Source organism: Lemur catta, chromosome 2 (assembly GCF_020740605.2).
Source record: "Lemur catta isolate mLemCat1 chromosome 2, mLemCat1.pri, whole genome shotgun sequence".
Lineage (NCBI taxonomy): Eukaryota > Metazoa > Chordata > Mammalia > Primates > Lemuridae > Lemur > Lemur catta.
The window spans coordinates 43,064,343-43,084,591 of record NC_059129.1 but is presented as its reverse complement, the minus strand read 5'-3'; the positions used below and the strand labels follow the sequence as shown (position 1 = coordinate 43,084,591).

Genomic DNA, 20,249 nt, shown 5'->3' with positions numbered 1-20,249 from the left:
TAAAATGCTAAAATGGCTGTGTCACTCCCCAGTTTTTTTTGAGAGGCAGAGTCTTGCTCTGTAACCTGGGCTGGAGTGCAGCGGCCTGATCATAGCTCACTGCAGCCTCCAACTCCTGGCCTCAAGCGATCCTCCCACCTCGTCCTCCCAAAGTGCTGGAGACTACCGGTGCACGCCGCCGCCCCCAGCCTCACTCCCCACTTTTAATGTCTCTATCATCTGCTAAGTGGAAACAAGCCCCTCCTGTGCGTACCAGGGCCTGTGGGATCCGGCTCTTGCCTGAGTTTCTAGCTCATCCTGACACCCCTTGACCCTCAGGACCCGCATTACCACACAGGACACGTGAGCAGCCGTCACAACATTCACATCAACTAGGACATAAGGGTCTCCAAAGAGGAGCTCTGGACACCTTTGAACTTCACACATCCGCCTACCCCTTGCTCTGGAGTGCTTTCCTTTGCCCTCACATTCTGCTGGCCAAACTGTTTTACCATCAGGACTCTTAGGAGCCTTGCCTGATTATGTTCCACCTATTCCCCCATCCTCATAAAATTGCTCCTGCTTCCAAAACACTTGATACATTCTTACTTGAATACATTACATTGTTGTGTAAGTATTTATTCATTGATTCCACCCCCCACCCCAAGACTCTAGGTTCTTTGAAGGCAGGAGTATGCCTTATTCATCTTTGTATTTCTGGCACTGGGCCCAATACCCAGTCTTTAATATATTAAGTCTTCAATATATTTCTGCAGAATGAATTAGAGCTCATGACTGGAGGAGCATAACCTTGCGGAGAAAGAGGAGAGGGGCAGGAGGGAGGAGGAGGCAGGGTCTGAAGACCTGGGAGCTTGCTGTGGGAAGATGCCATCCCACTGCTGCATTCTGCCACGAGGCGGCACTGCTCTGAAGAGCCAGCCAGTCCGTTTGGGGGCTGAGGCCGACAGCCTGAGACTAAAGAGGAAACTCACCAGGAGGCAGACATTGCCCCACGGGCCCTCCCAGCCTGGTTACTGGCCACACTCTGGCCTGATGAGAGAGCCAAGTCTTCAGGAGGTTGCTGGCCCCAGGTCTCTCCCCAGTGACTGATGATGTTAAACCCTACATTCTGTGATTGGTTTAGACAAAATGACAAGGGTAACTATTGGACATGAGCTGGTGAAACAGGATCTAAGCTACCCTCTAGGGGCGGGACCTGGGGGACTTGGGTAGCTGGGTTGGTAGCTCCTGCCTACTGTGTGGTGTGAAGACATGGCTCATGGGCAGAGCCAAGGAGCTGTGCTGCTGCAGCTGCTGCAACTTCTGTGGCTGCTGCCCCACTCCGGGGCCATCCGGGAAGGTAAGATAGTACCTCTCCTTTACTTCCACCCTGACAGCATGGAAGCTGGGGAGTCCACCCAGTGCATTTGAGGAACAGCCCTGTGCTTTGTAAATGTTGGGGAGCCTTATTGAGATAGTGGAAACAACGCGGAATTGGGAAAGGGAGCTACTGTTCATGGATGATAAACAATGTCAGAGAGCATTACTTGTTCCATTTAAGACAGTTGCTGGAAGCAGAGATCATTCCCTCCATTTCACAAATGAAAAAATGAGACCAGCATTATCTGTGCAAGTTCACACCACTGGCAAGTGGTAGACTGGGATTTGATCTCAGCAAATGTTATTAATATTTTCACTCCTCCACTCAGGATGCCACTCTGCCTTCTGTCATTAACTTGCCTTGTGATTGTTGAAAAGTCTCCTCCCTTTATTGGGCCTTGGTTTCCTTCTCTGTGGAGGATAGGGTAGAATGGAGGAGTAATCTGGAAGATCCCTCTTACTCTATTATTCTGGGTGTTGGGTAGAAGGTTTCCTGCTGGCTGGGGGTCCTGCCAAGAGTTTCATAGAAGAGGGATTATTTCCTGCAGTTATGGGGTCCCTCCCCCCGATCCTGTCACTGGGAGGTCTGGAGCACTGAAGGAAGGGAAAGCATTTTCAGAGAGACCTGGTGCCAATGAAGTGGCTAAAGAAATGTCTGGAGGCTGGTTTCTCAGTTTACCACTGATTTCTGGGGGTAGGTGAAGCAGTCCCATCTATGACATGGGGAGACCATAGCCATTCCTTCTCCCTCCCTTCTAAGACTGGGAAACCCAGCCATCAACTTCAGTATGGTGGCCTCATGTCAGTTAGACCAGAGGAGTCACCTTTGGGAGGATGCAGCCCTGTGCCAGGACACACGGCGTGGTGAGCAGAGTGCAGGCTGGGTTTGGCTTCCACTTGCTGCTTTGGCTGGGTGCCTTTGTGCAGTGCACAGACATACAACCAACATAATGACTCCGAATCTGTCACTATAGACAGTAAGCCTTTTTTTACTTTTTACAACTTTAGATAGTTTTATGGGGAGAGGAAGTTTGGAGAGATCCTGTAATTTATTCTTCACCCCATTGGGAGGGGAAGCCTAAATAACAGACACGGGAGAGTGTTATGCCACACCTCGGCCCTCACTCCCAAAAGCAGACCTGGAGGTTTTCTAAGTTAAAGAGGAGGAGGAAGTTCCCACCTCCCTGAACCGTGCCTGTCTCCTTTGCAGTTCCTACTCCAGTGTGGCAGGATGACCTGCAGAACCACACGTTCTTGCACACCGTGTACTGCCAGTATGGGAATCCCAGCATGGGGCTCTCTGAGACCTATGATGAGGACCAGCTTTTCTCCTTTGACTTTTCCCGGAACACCCGAGTTCCTCGCCTGCCTGAATTTGCCAAGTGGACTGAGGAACAGAGCGATGCCTCTGCCATCTTGTTTGACACAGGGTTCTGCCAGATGATGGTCCAGCAAATAGGCCCACAGCTTGATGGGAAAATCCCAGTGTCCAGAGGTCAGGAGTTTTGGGGAGTGAAGGGTGGAGGGCTGCATTCTTAACCTCATTACTGTGTGCACTGAACGATTCCCCTTCACATGAGCTCCTCATCTCTAATGCCTTCAGGTTCTCCACGGGACCTCAGTTTTTCCACAAGCCTTGGTCTGCAGCCCGTGTTTTGTTGTGGGCAGGAGACAAGAGCCTAGCGTGTCGTAGACATTCGAAACTATTTATTGAACTTGATGACTTCAACAGGGATCATTTAATGCCTGCTGAATATTAGCACTTACACTACTATGCCCAGCAAGATGGAAGGGGAGGATGAAGCATCTGATGATGTGCTTGTGTTTTCATGCGGCGACAGTGCATGGTTAGATGCCAGTGTGAGCTCTAGCCAGGAAGTGCTGCAGGAAGTCAGGGTGCAGGGGTCCAGAGTCGCCTGGATCTGGCTCTTCTAGGTCTAGCTGCGGTTCTTACCTGGAAGAAGACCTTCCGCTGGGCCCCAACTCCTCCCTCATCTCCACCTCCCAAAGCCCAGCCCACTGAGTCTGCCCTGCCCTTCTTGTGCCATGACCCCTCAAAACACAGAGGTACCATCTAAACTAGTCTCTTCTTTCCCTCACACCTCCATCCGCCCACCAGGGTTCCCTATTGCTGAGGTATTCACAATGAAGCCCCTGGAGTTTGGCAAGCCCAACACGCTGGTCTGTTTTGTCAGTAATCTCTTCCCACCCACATTGACGGTGAACTGGCAGCATCACTCCCACCCCGTGGAAGGAGTTGGGCCCACTTTCGTCTCAGCCATTGACGGACTCACCTTCCAGGCCTTTTCTTACTTAAACTTCACCCCGGAACCCTCTGACATTTTCTCCTGCATGGTGACTCATGAAATTGACCGCTACACAGCAATTGCTTATTGGGGTGAGGCCCTTTCCCTGGAAGTCTGGTCCTTTCAGGGGCAAAAGGGATAGACCTATGGGAGGGGCCTTCTTCCTCTATTTGGACTTTGTTTAATCCATTCTTACTCTAACCCAGACCCAATCTTCCATGCCTCAGTTTCTCCCTTGTCATCCCAGACACCCAAGTCATTCCCCCAGGCGGGAGGCTCCCTAACCACGTCTCCAGACTGATCTGCTTCCCTCCCCTCCAGTGCCCCAGAACGCACTGCCCTCAGATCTCCTGGAGAATGTGCTGTGTGGCCTGGCCTTTGGCCTGGGTGTCCTGGGCATCATTGTGGGCACTGTCCTCATCATCTACTTCCGCAAGCCTTGCTCAGGTGGTATGTCATCTGGGGAGGGGGTGAGCTGTGGGAGCCAGACACAGTGATGCATGTGTGCATGTGTAAGGATTATTCTGTGGAGTGGGGGGACACAGAGCGGTCCTCGGGCCCTTGGGGGCTTGCATCCAGCACCATGGGGGCACTTCCTCCTAGTTGGAGACCTAGTGCACACACAGTTAAAGGTCACAAGAATGGCTTTGCATGAGAGAGGCGTGATATGAGGAGCTCTAGGAAAGGTCCCTGGAGATTATTTGGGTGCAAGAAAAGATCAGCCTCTGTGGGGTGTGCTGCAGGCAGGGCGAGCAGGTCCTTCGGGGGGAGGAGGATCCCCTGATGGCTTTCCCCTTCCCCCTCTCTCCTCAGACTGATTCTTCCAGACCAGAGTTTGATGCCAACAGCTTCAGCCATCCAGAGGGTGCTCAGGTTTCCTACATCCTGCTCCGGATGTGTCCTTCTCAGAAGGGAAGAAGTCCCTGGGATCCCCCAGGGCGTATGTGTGTGGGTTTCCCAGCTGGGGGCTCTGCTGTCCCTGGTCTGCATCCTGGGGAGGCCAGCGTGACCTGCCTGTCACAACCACGTCCCTTCTCACTTCAAGGCAATAAATCTCCTTTCTGAATATCAGTGTGGCTTCTTTCTTAACTCATGGTATTTGTTTCCAGAGTGGGTTGTCATTTGAAATTCAGCATGCCTTAACCTGAACACAGCTTGCCCTCCTTAGGGAGAGAAATAGGGAAAAACCCTCGGCACTGCACGATGGCTTTTATGCCTGTTGGTTTGTGCAAAATATGTAAGAAATGAAGGCGGGGCTATTTTCTGATAGTCTGCTCACAAAATGGTTGAGGAAGGTGCTTGATTTTTGGTTTTGGTGGTTTTTTTTTTTTTTTTTTTTTGCATTTTACTATTTGTGAAAACATTTATGTCTAGTATAGGCTGCCTTGAGCAATACATGACTCCCTTGAGCCCTCGCCATACTTGGGAAAACAGGAGCTCGGGACAGGAAGAAGAAGCTGCCAGTGCTCTCCTAATCCCGTCAGATCAGTTCCGTGAAAACAGCATCATCGAGCTCCTAAGGTGAAGTGGGAACAGCCTGGAAGGGCAAAGAACCCATGTGTCCTTCCAGACGATCTGTTCTTTGGCTTGAGTGAACCATCCAAGGAGAACTGCGACGGATCATGGGAGCAGGCAGCATGTGACCGCTGGTGCTAAATTACTGTGCATGTGCTTTATTTCTTGTTTTCATTAGGGTCTAGAGTTGCTTTGGAGGACAGGGTGGCATTAAAGCTAGGAGTGAAGTTAGTTTGATATTGGTGAAGGATTCCCTGTTCTTCACATTGTAGCGGAGTCTCATCTAAGGGGAAATATCCAATTCCCCCTTAGAGAAGTTGGCACCTCCTCTGAATCATCTCCTTTCTACGAACAGCGTGTGTACTGGGTACGAAGTATGGGCTCCAGAATCAGACTGCTGGGAATTCAGTCATGACTGTTAATTGTTAGCTGTGTGCCCTTGGGCAAGTTACTTAACTTGTACCTTGGTATCATTTTCTGTAAAAGGATGATGATAACAATGGTGTCTACTTTATAGGGTTGCTGTGAACTTAACTAAGTTAGTGTCTGCAGGATGCTTAGAATAGTGTTTGGCACATAGAAAAAATGCTCGATAACCTAGAATTATCACTATTTGTCTTGATTTTCATAGGAGAATTTAGTAGTGTCGTTGACTTCTTTCTTTTCTCTGGAACATAATTTGAACCCCTCTTCAAATATTGTATTTTCTCCCTTTGAGATGTTTTTATTTTTATTCTCATTTTGCCATTCTAAACCTGCTCCTTGTTGCATTCTAGTTCTTCCTAATTTCTATCTCTCTGTTTCTCAACTTATCCAGAAATTTCTTGCCAGTCAAACCTTAAAACTGCTTTTATTATGCTGTGTGACCTTAGACAAGTCACTTCCCTCTCTGAGCCTCAAATTCTTCATCTAAAATAATGGGTTTAGAATAGATGCTCTCTGATCAAGCAGTCAATGATACTGTCCCTTAAATACTCTAGAAGGATTCAACATCCTCTCTAGTCTGGCGCTCTTTTTTCCCATCCAAGTACTAACAAGGCTCAGCGCTGCTTAGCTTCTGAGATCAGACGAGATTGGGCACTTTCAGGGTGGTATGGCTGTAGATTGCCCTTTTCTAATGAAAGATATTACCCACTATTCCCAGTAGGAGTCTGGTTCTTGAATAAATCTGTTTTCTTCACTCTTCCTTGACAGTACCATGTCTGTCTTCCCTTTAGGCCATGCGCCCAGGCTCTCTCCTCTTACAGCAAAGCCTTCTTCATTCTGTTCAGCTTGCTTCTGTCTTCACCAACTCTATAGATTCAACTCAAGTTCAACCTCTTCCATGAACCTGTTCCTAATTCTCCAGCCCTAATTGATCTTTACTGAATTCTTCCAAGACTTAGAGCACTCAACCCAAGGATTGGGATATGCTGCCTTATTTCCTATGATCATTTTTTCACCCAACTAATTTGTAATCTGTAATTCAGGGATCATAAATAGTTTACACTCCCACCAACAGAGCAAGAGAGTTCTTATTTCCCTTTATCCTCACTAATACCTGAAATTATTTGACTTTCAAATGTCAGCAATATGGTGGGTGTAGAGTGGTATCTTGCTTTGATTTACCTTCTCTCTTTACTAGTGAGGCTGGGCATCTTTTCATAGGTTCTTCTCTCTCTGTAAATTACTGACTCATATCTTTTGTCTATTTTAAAATTTCATTTTCTGTCTTTTTCTTGTGAATTTGGGGGGATATATGTATTCTATACAGTAATGTGACATCAGTATAGCTATTACAAATGATTTTTTTTCCAGTTTTCTGCTCATTAGTTAAATTTGTATAGAATTCTTTCCCTGAATAGAATTATTTAATTTTGACCATCAAAACCCTTATGGTTTGTGCTTATGTGATCTTAAGAAATCCTTTCCAACCCCAAGGCAGTAAAGTACAATTTTTAGTGGAATAGAAAGTGACATGGTGATGCTCCAGTTTCTCAATGAGAATATTTTAAAAGTCTTTTTTTCAATTTCAAATTATAAAGTTTTAGGAATGTAGAAATTATAGGGAAATAGTCAAATGTCTGCTAATTATATTTATTTAGTTAGTAACTCACAAATTTAAAAATCACTTTTTAAAAACATTGTAATGAGGGCATATTGCTGTCTCCACTCCCACATTTCATAAATCAATTTTATTCCAATTCCCATCCATTTATTAACTGAGATCATTTTAGGGTAATGTATCTTTCCCAAACAACTTTGACAGCATGCCCACAATTTGGAAAAAAATAAGGTCTTATACATAAGGTATTTCCCTATTTTCTGATGAATAATTTTGGGTAAAAAAGCTGCCTTATATTTATGTGGCCATATAATATTCCACTATTTTTCTTCTATTAGTATTATTGTTTTCTGTTCACATGTAGATCTTTATTGATCTGAAAATTTTCTAAGAATTTGTAAGAATACAACTTTCTTTTCCCTCAAAATAGTAAACTGATCTTGTGAATACCATTTACCAAACATTCCATTTATATCCAAGGATTTTATACCAAGCTTCCCTATGTGCATAGATTTGTCTCTGGATTATTCACTTCCACTGGTTTGTTATTTCCTATGTCAATATCACATTGTTTAATTATTTTTTGTCTTTTTAATATGTTATTAATACTATTTGGTAGGACTAGTCTCCATTTCTTTACCATCCCACCTCCACCATTTTGCTTTTCTTTACCAAAATTGTCTAAGATACTCATGGACTTTATTTCCATGTACATTTTAGAATCAGTTTGTCAAATTCACCCCAAATCCTGCCATGATTTTGGTTGGGGTGGCATTTAGGTTATAGATGTGGGGAGAGATTGTTATTATGTTAGGATGGCCCATCCATGAATATGGTATATCTCCCTACTTCTCAGGTCTTCACTTATGTACTTTAATAAAATTTTCTTTTTTTCATAAAGTTCTTATACTTTCATATGTTAATTCCTAAGCATGCTATGCTTTTTCTTGCTATTATAAATGATAGGCAATTTTCAATCATTTTTTAAATTGATTATTAGGAATATAGGATTTAGAGTTATAAATCCTGAGTTCAAGTCATGGTTCTATTACTTAGTATCTGAGTAAATCTGAGCAACCAATTAACTCCCTCTGCCTCCATTTTCTCATGGGAAAAATGGAGATAATATTCTTTAAGAGTTGTGGTGGCAAATCAGGTAGACTATCCCCTAGTAATTCAAGTAATTTGGCTTCAGGATAGAAGGATGGTGAACTAGCTATAGCAGCTGTAACCCAGGGGTCAGAGTTTAGTTCTAGAGCAGTGAATCCTGACAGGGGAGGGGTGTGTGTGGGTGGAGGTGATGTAGGGGGTAGAGGGAGACTGGGACAGATTGGGCAAGTAATATAATCCTGGCAGGGTGCAGGTGTGTGTAGTTTTGAAAAGACACTGAAGGAAGTCACAAATGTGGTCTCATGATACTGGTTTTAGATTACAAATGATTGATTGGTTGAGCCATTTTCGTATTTATAAAATGGAGGTTTGAGTTAAAACCATCTCTCTAGAAGAGGAAACTAAGAACTTACATGAAGCAACCTGAAGAAGTACCTAGAGATTTATTACTATGGCCATACTCAGAAAAAGCAAGAGAGGACATTTGTGACTTCGTTCAATGTGTGATGCCAGTGACGTTATTGCAGCTTGTTTTGTTTCAGCCAGCCCAGGTTCTTCATAGGACCCCCTCCTCCCCAGGAGCACCTCACAGCATCACCAAGCCTGTGGAGCTACATACCAGGTCTGTGGTGCCAACTGCCTTCCTCCTCCCCTGTACGAACCCAGCCCAGTAGTCATGGCTCACCTGCAGACCCTCTCAGTTGAGAGGACTCCCTGTCCACATGCCCACACTGATTTCTCTTTTTAGTCCTCTGGTGTTATTGCTTGCTTGCTTTAACATAGACTCTTCTCTTTAAAAGTGTTTGTTCTCACTCTCCAGCTGACCTACAAGTGAAGTGAGGTGGGGACAGAGTCCATATCTCCCAGCTCTGGTATTCCCTGTAATGCTTTGCACATAAGCACGGGGACAAGTCCACTGCAGGCATGTGACCAGGCTGAGGGAAGAGGCAGTGGGAAGGGAGAGGGCTCACTCTTTGGGCAGTTGCACAGTGGCAGTAAAAGAAAGACAACGTAACTTCTTCAGTCCTAGTGCTACATAATCAACAATGGACAGTGCATCTGAAATATTGTTTTGAGCTTGCTGGAGGCGGAAAGACAGACCTGTATCTGTAAAAATAGTACGAACGGGAGGAGAGGAAGGAAAAAATTGCTTTGCTGAGCACAGGTCTCTGGGTTTTCTGTCCTGCTTTATTCTAAAAAATGCCCTCAGACTTCGCATTAATAGAGAAGTGAAATCTTCTCCTGCCATTTCCTGCTGCAACCTCACAGGAGGTTTCACATCTCCTTTGACTGCCAGAGCAGAGAGCTAGACACGAGAGGGAACTCCGTTCAGCTTCGCTGGCACTAGCTGGGGCCATGCCCTGTGCTGGCACAGGACCACACACCGAGTGCTCCCTTGCCCGGGCTCGGCTGTGTAGACATTGAAAAGGAGTCCTAAACCTGGTTCCTGCAAGGTTAGGCTCACCGCTTGTCTGAGCAGAATGGGGAGGAATGTGAGGGGGAATTTTGTTAGGGTGCATGTGTGTAGAGAATTCAGAGTTTTGAAACTGTCAAAAGAGAAAGTGAAAGAGACGGTGGTTCTAAGAGCAGAAGGAACTCTGAGAACAGGAAAGATAAGTCTTGGATGGATTGGGTTGTGGATTGTGGCTCTTCTTTTTCTTCTTTTCTCAGCAGAGGCCCCACTAAATCCCTTTATCTGGGCCATCCCAGTCTCAAGATGTAGTGAGTGTGTGGGCATGCTCAAGCGTGTGTGTGTGTGTGTGTGTGTGTGTGTGTGTGTGTGTGTGTGTGTGTGTGTGTGTGTGTGTATGTACAGGAGTTGCATAAGGAGTTAAAGCCTCTAGATCTTGGATGTGAATCACTGGACCTGTTTTTGAACTTGTAAAATAGGATAATTAATAAGTCATTTAAGGCCAAGCTTGCACAGTGGCTCATTCCTGTAATCCTAGCACTCTGGGAGGCCAAGGTGGGAAGATTGCTTGAGCTCAGGAGTTCGAGACCAACCTGAACAAGAGCCGGATGCTGTTGGAAAAATTAACTGGGCATCGTGGCATGAGCCTGTAGTCCCAGCTACTCTGGAGGCTGAAGCCAGAGGATCACTTGAGTCCAGGAGTTGGAGGTTGCAGTGAGTTATGATGAGGCCACTGTACTCTACCCAGGGTGACAGAGGAAGACTCTGTCTCAAAAAACAAACAAACAAAAACAAGTCATTTAAGATTAAATGAGATAACATATAAAGGACCTGCTTAGTATAATATCTGTTACAAAGCAGAAGCTCTACAATTTTGGACTCCCCACCCCATGTTCTGCCCATTCCAACTCACTGGAAGATTCATTAGCAGAGTTAGAGTATATAACCAAGGTGGGGGTGGGGGGGTGGCTGAGAGATATGGGGAGAGCTTTGGTTAATCTCAATTATTAAATAGTTACATAAAACAAGTCTTCTGTTTCCGATATTGATCTTTGTATTTATTTTTTGTACATGCATTTTTTTTCCTTCTCTTTTTCTTCGTAAATATCAGATTCTCCTGAGCTCACGGACTTTGAGAGAGGGCAGGTAAGTGTGGTTTCCTCCTCATCCTTTTTTGTTTAGCTCATTATTAAATCAAATCCAATAGCTTTCAGAAACTAAGGTGACAAGAGGCAGCCCTGAAGCCTATTGAGGAGCAGAGGGAAGTCAATTTAGGGTTTTAAGTTAATGATAGAAAAAGTTAGTGTATGGTTCACAATGGGATGGAAGACTCAATTGCCATTTAAAACTTGTCTTTCCAGAGGAAGAAAAGTCGGGAAGCTTTATCTCATTTTTCTAATGGCTTCATAATGCAGGGAGCTGCCTGGGACAGAGGGGACCACAGGGGAAACACACAGGGGAGTTTAGAGTTCCGGGGAAGGCAGGTGAACTGTCACTGGCCCATCACCAGCTATTTTTCAGGGGGCTTAAGTGGCGTCACCCTGTGGTCTACACCCTGAGATCGCTCACGGCGTAGGAGGATATGGTTTCCTTGTTCCAGAAAGCAGCTATTATAGCTGAGGAGGAAATGAGGTTTTCCTGGCTAGAACAGAAGCAGCAGTGGAGACTCGTGGAGGGATCTCCAGGCTGCTGTGCCTGATCTCTAAGGTGCAACTGCCTCCCTCATTCTGCAGACCTGCTCTGAGACCAGGTGACTGTGTACTGTCTGTGCCTCCTTCCTTCTCAGCAGCTCTGCCTCTGCCACCTGCCCCAGAAGGGCTCTGTGTCCTCCCGTCTCCCGGGTGGCAGGACAGACCAAGGGTTTAAATAATGTCTTCCTGGGTAACCTCCTTTGAAAGAACAGGAGAGGTTATCCAGTCCTAGTCCTTTTTGGGCGGGGGGAGGGCATTGAGAGGAAGAAGTTAAACCAGTGGGCAGTCCAGGCTGCATACACCCTGGGAATATTGGGATTATTCCCTCCACCGATCTAGGGGAATCCACCTACAGACTGGCTGTTCTGTAGAAAAATAATTGAGGAAGAGACCAGGGGTCCTGTTGTCTAAACCTCGGGCAGGATGAAGTTTACCTAGTAACTGATGATGCCAGGCTGAGGCACTTGGTGATTTGTCTCTACATCTTTCCCCGCCTACCTGGCCAGTCTGACCACGCTCAGTTTGGGACACGGGACTCTGATGAGCTGGTAGGAACAGGTCTAGTGTCTGGGGGCTGGGTAGCACCATATCATTGATCTAGTGGGGACCTAGGGGCTGGGGCAATACCATATTCAGCTTAGTGTCTGGAGATCATCTACCCAGGCTGGGGCTTCTGGGACAGGCGAGGACCCAAGGCCCCTGGAAGAGTTGGTCCAGGGGACTGAATTCCCAGTGGCGTCTTCACGGAACAGAGCATGACCACACTCCTGCCGCTGCTGCTGGGGCTCAGCCTGGGCTGCACAGGAGCAGGTAAGGACATTCCTTCCTGGGACCCTCCCTTCCTTTTGCTCCTGTTTTGGGGTAAGAGTTTCAGTTTTGTTATTGGATTTGGATGCCCCAGACTAGTTTGTCTCCCTATAGCACGTTGTACTGTACCTTTGTAGCAATTTTAATAGTAATTAGGCTGTATAATTATTTGTATAATATAGATCCCCTGCTGGAATACAGGCAAGGACAATGTCCATCATGTTCATGGCTGCATCCCCAGCTCCTAGCACAGTGGTGGGCACACACCAAGTGCTTCATAAATTTGTATGGAGTGAATGTTTAATGATATTACCAGCACAGAACAAGACCGACTCTTTCCTTTGACCGTTTTTCCCTCTCAATAATTTGCCCCACTGAAGGTCTGGGTTCTGGGTAAATTGTCACATTTAAGCATGCAAATAATCCTGTCCCTGTACCTCGTGTCGCATAAAGAGGAAACCAGGTGTATAAACTTCTCTGCCACTACCATTTACTCCCTTAAATTAGGCTCTCAGAGACTCCGGTGTGTGAGCTTGGTCAGTAGATGCTGCCGGAGTTGGAAAATAATCTGTGTCAGACTAACTGGATGTAACCAAGGCTGGGGTTCCCAGCTGAATATAGGAAAAACCAATTGTCTTTTCTTCTATATGCTCATGCTTAACACTTCCTTGACCAGATGTGTGGGTTTTTTCCGCTATACCCACCAATTCTCCTATACCGGCTGGGTATCCTGCAATTCAATTCAATTCTGACGCTAACTGGAGTTAACACAGACCCCACAGGTGAAGGGCTCAGTTTCACAAGACTGCCCCCACTCCAGTCACCAATCACAAGTAGTAGGTCCCCAGGTTATCCACAACTTCTGTTCCACTTGGCTACAAACCAGAGGTTCCTATGACCCCCTCACTGGATTTGATAATTTGCTAGAGCAGCTCATCGAACCCAGGAAAACAGTTTACTTACTATTGCCGATTTATTACAAAGGATGTTTTAGTTTATTTTAATTGGCAAATAATAAGTGTACATATTCATGGAGTAGATAGTGATGTTTTGATACATATAATGTATGTGATCAGATCAGGGTAATTAGCATATCCATCATCTCAAACATTTGTCATTTCTTTGTGTTGGGAACATTCGATATCCTTCTAGCTATTTAAAACTATATGATATACTGTTGTGAACTATGGTCATCCTACAGTGGTATAGAACACTAGAACTTATTCCTCCTATCTAGCTGTAATGTTGTATCCTTTAACAAAGAATATTTTAAAGCAGCAGTCCCCAACCTTTTCGGCATCAGGGAATGGTTTCATGGAAGACAACTTTTCCACAGATGGGGTGGGGGTGGGGGTGTGGCAGAGCTCTGCGGCCCAGGCCCTAACAGGCTGCAGACCGGTTGGGGATTGCAGTTTTAAAGTATACAAATGCACAGCCAGATGAAGTACATAGGGCGAGGTCTGGAAGAGTCTCCATTGCAGGAGCTTCTGTCCCCATGGGGTTGGGGTACTCCACTCTCCTGGCACGTGGATATGTTCACCAGCTGAGAAGGTCTCCAGATCCCACAGTTCAGTGATTTTTATGGAGGCTTCATCACATAGGTGTGATCCGTTATTAATTCAATCTCCAGTAACCTCTCCCCTACCTGAGGCTGCGGAATGGGACTAAAATTTCCGGGGTCCTAATCATGGCTTGGTCTTTCTGGTGACTGGCCCTCATCCAGGAGCCAACTAAGAGTCACCTCATTAGAACAAAAGTCACTCCTATTATCCAGGAAATTCCAAGGGATTAGAAGCTCTGCATCAGGAACCACGGTCAAAGACCAAATATGAGAACAAAAACAAAAGATGCAGGTAGCATCCCTATCACTCAGGAAATTACAGGATTTTAAGAGCTCCTAAATATAAGTACATTTATTTTATGTATGTATGTATGTATCTATTTATGTCACACCAGCAAAGGACACTGACCTGCTCTCCCTTCCTCGGCTCCTCTAGGTGGCTTTGTGGCCCATGTGGAAAGCACCTGTCTATTGGATGATGATGGGACTGCAAAGGATTTCACATATTGCATCTCCTTCAACAAGGATCTGCTGACCTGCTGGGATCCACAAGAGGACAAAATGGCCCCCTGTGAATTTGGGGTGCTGAATTCCTTGGCCAATTACCTGTCAGATTACCTCAACCAGCAAGACACCCTGCTCCAGCGCTTGCGCAGTGGGCTCCAGGACTGTGCTGTGCACACCCAGCCCTTCTGGGGGTCACTGACCCACAGGACACGTGAGGAGAGAGGGGTGCAGACGGGCATTAGGAAGCACAGTTAGGAGAGGGGAGGCCAGGGAGGATTCCTCAGCAGGCCAGGGGGTTGAGATTTGGGCAGGAAAGAAGAGAAGATGTGTGGATCTGGAATGTGGAAAGAGGGAGGGTTGGACCTCAAGGGGAACAAGGCAGTTGACAGAGTGGGACAGGAGTAAAGAAGGGGAGGTGATGCTTAAGCGGTGAGGAGACACTGGAGGAGAGCGTGTAGAGGCCAGGGTATCTCAGGACGCAGGCATGAGTTCAACCAGGGCTGTGTCAGAGCAACCAGCATAGCTTCCCCCAGAGTGTTCGTGCCTCTTCAGCCCCAATTGTCATATTCTGGATCTGGGCTGGACCCAGGCACGGGAATGTTTGCAATGTCAGGGGATTAGGGTTCTCTCTCACCCTTACTCCCTTGCATTGAGAATGGCTTGAGGATCAAGTAGACTTGAAGATCTCCCTAAGACAGAGTAATGTGTCTCAAGATGTGGTTTCTGAGCCACGTTTCTCAGAATTGCCTGGAGGAGGTGCTTGTTAAAAATGCAAGCCCCGGTACCACTCCAGGTCCGTTGAATGAAAGTATCTGGGGATGAAGGCTAGGGAATCTGCATTTTAACATAACTTCTTGGATTTTAATTTAAGATTTTGTTTGAAAAATACCAAGGTAGAGGCAAGCAGGAAGGCTACCTAGGAGAATAAACTAGTAAATGTGGCAGTATTAACAATCTCATTTTTTGGACTACGTTAATTCGAAATTCAAGAGAGTTAGTCCTGAGTTAGGCTTGTTTCCTTAAATTATGTGAGGAGAAAAGGTTTTATTTAGCAAATGAATTTGTTAAACAAGATTTGGGGGAAAATTCTTTTTCTACCTTTTCAAATCACAATTTACAACTCTGGATCACTCTTAGTTTATGTACTTTCAAGCTTATGTACTTGAAATAAATAGGACTTCTGAAACAGCTTACAGTTCAGACCTGGCTTTTATTATACTAATTGTGATCAAACATAATTTTGGAGGAGGAAAGGAAGAAGGGGCAATGAAGGAAGGAGAGAGAAGAAAAAGGGAACCAGGAGTGAATTCTAACGCGTCACTTTCAAATGGCAGCATGGCAGGAGGGCGGGGGAGGGGAGCGGGTTGGCAAAATCTATGAAGAGTTGAAATAGGAAAGAAACCAGGTTGGAGAAGAATCCAGAATGTCATACTCCTTCCTGAACAGGTTTTGTTTCCTATGCAGGGCCACCAACTGTGCAAGTAGCTCAAACCACTCCTTTTAACACGAGGGAGCCTGTGATGCTGGCCTGCTACGTGTGGGGCTTCTATCCAGCCGATGTGACCATCACGTGGTGGAAGAATGGGCAGCCTGTCACCCCCCACAACAGTGCACAGAAGACTTCCCAGCCCAATGGAGACTGGACATATCAGACCCTGTCCCATTTAGCTCTAACCCCCTCTTACGGGGACACCTACACCTGTGTAGTGGAGCACATTGGGGCTCCTGAGCCCATCCTTCAGGACTGGAGTACGTGTATGGCAAGTGGGAGGAAGTTGGGTAAAGCAGGGGGAGTGAGATGTGGACAGATACATGGTGCATGTTAGAGAGGGAGGTGCTGAAACAGCGAGTGAGTCTGGAAGAACTTACGGAGGGTTTAGGACCGGAAATGGGGCAATAGGATAAAGGAATAGAAATAGGCACTGTTATTGTTGCTATTGTGGTGTGGTTGATGTTGCTGTGTTTGTGTTTGAGGGTGGGAAGACAGAGTGATTGTCCTGAGAAGAGGATGTAGGCTGGGCATGGTGGCTCACGACTATAATCTTAGCACTTTGGGAGGCTGCGGCAGGAGGATTGCTTGAGGCCAGGAGTTCGAGACCAGCCTGAGCAAGAGCAAGACCCCATCTCTACAAAAACTAAAAAAAAAGTCAGCCAGGTGTGGTGGTGTGCACCTGTAGTCCCAGCTACTTGGGAGGCTGAGGCAGTAGGATCCCTTGAGCCCAGGAGTTTGAGGCTGCGGTGAGTTGTGATTGTGTCACTGCACTCTAGCCTGGGCAACACAGTGAGACCCTGTCTCTAAAAAAAAAAAAATGTAGATTTGGTAACCATATTTTCAGAACCCCAAATTGTAATACACTTTTCTAGCCTCCTTATGTTTCAACTCTTCTGGTATTCTGGTGTCAGGTCAGGAATGGGAGTTGAAGAAACAGTGACGGTTGAAGAGGAAGGGGGACTTTTCTCAGTGTGGGGGCAGTGCTGCATTTGGGCTGCCCTATCAAGCATAAGGGACAGTAAAGCCATAGCTGGTAGACACTTTGGTGTGCATGTTTGGGGGCTAATGGATAAAGAATTGGTTACCACTGTTTGAACCCAGGATTGGGAGTAGTTAAAGGTAATGAGAGAAGTTGCACACAGATTTTGAGATTCTTGGCAAAGAAAAGAGAAACAAATGAGGAACAGGAAGGGTGTCTACAAAGGGCCAGGGAACAGGATCCCAGATCGGCTGCTGAGACTGGGCCTCCCCTTGTGGAGAGTGTTGTATCTTGCTGGGCAGCTGGGAGGGGAATGGGGATCAGAGAAGAGAGTGGAATTCACATGTTCACTTGAGCTCTCCTGGGGAAAGTCTCCTTACAGGGTGCACAAGAACTTTTCCTTGGTGATGGAATGTTCATTTTATTATGGGAAAATAATCTGTGGGACATGATTCAGAAGAGGACCAGCTCCAGGAAGTGTGGGGGCTGTGGAGTGGGATGGAGACAAGCTCTGAAAGGACACATGGGAAATCCAGACGTAGAAGACACACAAGTACTGGGCTAACTTACAGAATGAAGCCACTGGCGGTTAGGAAAGGTGGACAGATTTTAATAGGAAACTGCTCAACTGGAGCAAGTAAGGGAGCAAACACCGTCACCATGGGGGCAATGGAGATGGGAGTGAGGAACCCGTCATCCTGGAGGGGGTTCCCTTGGGGTGAAGGAAGGAAAGAGGATGTCTTGAGAGGCCCCACTGTATTAGAGAAGATCTGGAAGCTGGGGTGCTAAATCTGGGGAGATGGGTTCCCCAGGCTTACTCTAGGAGTAGAGCTTTAAGAAGGGCCAGTTCCTTGAGAGTGGGTGGTGTGAGCTAGACCCTTGGAGCTGGGATAAAGGACTTTTGAACCTGCTGGGAGGAGGTTGCAATCAATTCAGTTCGACTGGTTCTAGTAAGTTTCTGTTTTTTGCAGCACCTGTGCTGTCCCCCATGCAGGCAGTGAAGGTTTCTGTGTCTGCAGTGACTCTGGGCCTGGGCCTCATCATCTTCTCTCTTGGATTGATCAGCTGGAGGAGGGCTGCCTCCTCTAGTGAGTGACACTCTGAACTCCCATCCCCACTGCTGCTCCCAGTCTCTGCTTACTTGCTGTTTGTGATTGACGCTCTCATTCCTACCCCACTTGCTGTGAATAATGCTGGATACTTTTATCTACAAAGACTGGTCTAATCAAGTGTTTTTCTCTCTTAGGCTACATTCCTCTCCCTGGGTCCAATTATCCGGAAGGTAACACCTCTGTTGATCTGTTTGCCTACTGGTCCTTTGGTAGGGGTGCCAGTTAGAGCGGGTCAATGTTGGGTTCAGCTAATGGCGCTTGCAGTAGGGATGCACTTCCATGTTCGATGAGCATCTAGCCAAGAGCATGATTTAAGCTGCCAGTGTTATGACTGGGAGCATGAAAGAGGAGAGCACACATCCTTGTCTTCTACCCAGTGGCATATCTACGGGGAGGAAGCTGAAGGTAGTTCCTTTGTATTAGTTGTTGGTGACCTAGAATTTTCAATATCACTGTATTAAGGGCTCTGGCATGGCATGGTTACAAACGATGGGGTCAAGTTGGATTGAAGCCTCATCATCCCCTTTTTATGTCTTCTGCAGGGCGGCACATTTCCTAGAGGCAGAATCCTACAATTTCCACTCTGAGTAAGAAGAAGATGCATGGTACCATGCCTCCCCAACATCTTCAACCCCCTACATTTTCGTGGATTCTATGGTTTCTCCATCTTTCTCTAAATTTCCCAGTCCCCCCTATATAAACCTTAGCAACTTGGGGGACTCATTCCTGGAAATATTCTCTAACCAAATTATTGTCCAAGGCTATATTTCTGGGGTGAATATAATCTGGGGAAGGAAATTAAAGGCCCTCCTGGGGGCCTCACTGTGCCACAAAGGATAGTGAGTCACTGATGATCGTTTCTGAGAAATAAACTCTGGTGGAAATGAGTGTTTTTGACATCTTTTTCCTGGGGCCCTGGGAAAGGAATATGGGCAGAGAAGGAGCAGAGACTGATTCCCTCCTACTTGAGTGGACGGGTCAGTGCCTCCTCCCATTTTCCCATCTAGACAAGACAGAGTTTGGGGCAGTTTTCTGATTTATAATTCATAAGAAGAAATTAAACCGTGGTGAGAAGAAGTCACAGAGTAAGGGAGAGGAAGGGGATTAATAGTTTATTCACCTCATAGGGGATCTTCTGAGGATTAAAGGAGTTCATACTTGCAAATAGCCAAGAGCGCTGCCTGGCACGTGCAGAGCCTGCAGTAACGTTAGCATTATCAGGTACTCACCTTTTGGGGCAGGCATTGTACCAGGTGCATGATTTCATTTGAGGCTCATCGCAACTGTGAGGCAGACCCCTCAGAGAGTCAGAATTCAGATTTGAGTTCTAGAAAGTTACTTCTACCAGGCTAGGTGCTTTGTATTTGTATCTCCTCCTCTTCTCACAATAACCCTATGAGGCTGCGGCCCCCAATCCCGGGCCTCACCGGTGGGCCTGTTAGGGACTGGGCCACAGAGCTCCGTTCCCCACCCCCACTTCCCATCCCCATCCGCAGAAAAACTGTCTTCCATGAAACTGAGGAAGGAGGGGCACACAGCAGAAGGTGAGGGGTGGGCAGTGAGCGAAGCTTCATCTGTATTTACAGCGGCTCCCCATGGCTCCCGTCACCGCCTGAGCTCCACCTTCTGTCCCAGAAAAATTGTCTCCCATGAAACCAGTCCCTGGTGCCAAAAAGGTTGGGTACTGCTGCTCTACAGGATGTTTTTCCACCTGAGCTGGAAGTAAGTCGCTTGTTGCATGGTGAAGTCCCCATGCTGGTGAGCACACATCCCTTCAGGGCCACCCTGCCATTCCCTTCTACCCCAGGCCAAGGGGCACGCGCCGCCGGGCCTGGGTCCGCTCTGCCGAGCAGGGACGCTGCGGCTGTTCGCTTGCCAGTGAGGGGCGACACCTGCTGGACACAGAAAGCCGGGCCGTGGAACTGTTCTGGAATTAGAGCTGGGTACAGGACGGAGGGTCAGGAAAAGAAAGCGGAAATGAGGACAAGTACTGAAGGAGCCTCGCCTGACATTGGAGAACAAGGGGCTGCGGATACACGACTGTGTGTGGGTGTCCGCGTGGGAGCACAGAGGTCGGGGGCTCACGAGCCGGGAAGGGGTCGGAAGACAGACTGTGAGTGGAGCCTCCCTGTGGGCTGCTGCCGCTGCTGGGTGTGCGTGGGAGAGGGGTGGTCGCAGGGCCCAGACCCTTCTGTCCGGACTGTGGCTGCGCTGCCGGGGCCTGGAGAGAGCGGGGCAGCACTCTCCACGCGGACTTGGTGTCCACAGTGTGGCCAAAGTTTGCTCAATGTTTGTCCCATTAATGACTTGATCTGCATCACATCTATGGCTTCGCCAGTAGGACCCTTGAAATGA

The 20,249-nt window shown here is 47.0% G+C and overlaps 2 protein-coding genes across 4 annotated transcripts; both read left to right on the top strand.

Moving 5' to 3' along the window:
• Positions 1–702: 702 nt before the first annotated feature.
• Positions 703–4,731, top strand: LOC123631808 (HLA class II histocompatibility antigen, DM alpha chain). Of its 2 annotated transcripts, XM_045541804.1 has the most exons (5): positions 1,176–1,339; positions 2,570–2,854; positions 3,479–3,757; positions 3,987–4,115; positions 4,479–4,731. In XM_045541804.1, exons 1-5 carry the CDS (start codon positions 1,252–1,254, stop codon positions 4,481–4,483), a joined length of 786 nt encoding a protein of 261 aa, XP_045397760.1. In that variant the 5' UTR covers positions 1,176–1,251; the 3' UTR covers positions 4,484–4,731. The 2 variants fall into 2 exon arrangements, with proteins under 2 accessions (XP_045397761.1, XP_045397760.1); XM_045541805.1 differs by lacking the exon at positions 3,479–3,757 and having other exon boundaries at positions 703–1,339.
• Positions 4,732–8,902: 4,171 nt separating this feature from the next.
• LOC123631807 (HLA class II histocompatibility antigen, DM beta chain) lies at positions 8,903–18,781 on the top strand. Of its 2 annotated transcripts, none has more exons than XM_045541803.1 (8): positions 8,903–8,956; positions 10,857–10,891; positions 12,100–12,246; positions 14,241–14,522; positions 15,776–16,060; positions 17,754–17,870; positions 18,029–18,064; positions 18,437–18,781. In XM_045541803.1, the coding sequence occupies exons 3-8, from the start codon at positions 12,192–12,194 to the stop codon at positions 18,451–18,453; spliced, it is 792 nt and encodes a 263-aa protein (XP_045397759.1). In that variant the 5' UTR covers positions 8,903–8,956; positions 10,857–10,891; positions 12,100–12,191; the 3' UTR covers positions 18,454–18,781. The 2 variants fall into 2 exon arrangements, with proteins under 2 accessions (XP_045397759.1, XP_045397758.1); XM_045541802.1 differs by lacking the exon at positions 8,903–8,956 and adding an exon at positions 9,668–9,788.
• The last annotated feature ends 1,468 nt before the right edge of the window (positions 18,782–20,249 follow it).

Excerpts from the sequence above, each read along its gene's own strand:
- LOC123631808 (XM_045541804.1), top strand. The coding sequence starts at position 1,252 with ATGGCTCATGGGCAGAGCCAAGGAGCTGTGCTGCTGCAGCTGCTGCAA. Across the intron at positions 1,340-2,569 it reads CTCCGGGGCCATCCGGGAAG|TTCCTACTCCAGTGTGGCAG; the intron begins GTAAGATAGTAC and ends TCTCCTTTGCAG. Across the intron at positions 3,758-3,986 it reads CACAGCAATTGCTTATTGGG|TGCCCCAGAACGCACTGCCC; the intron begins GTGAGGCCCTTT and ends CCTCCCCTCCAG.
- LOC123631807 (XM_045541803.1), top strand. The coding sequence starts at position 12,192 with ATGACCACACTCCTGCCGCTGCTGCTGGGGCTCAGCCTGGGCTGCACA. Across the intron at positions 14,523-15,775 it reads GTCACTGACCCACAGGACAC|GGCCACCAACTGTGCAAGTA; the intron begins GTGAGGAGAGAG and ends TTTCCTATGCAG. Across the intron at positions 17,871-18,028 it reads GAGGAGGGCTGCCTCCTCTA|GCTACATTCCTCTCCCTGGG; the intron begins GTGAGTGACACT and ends TTTCTCTCTTAG.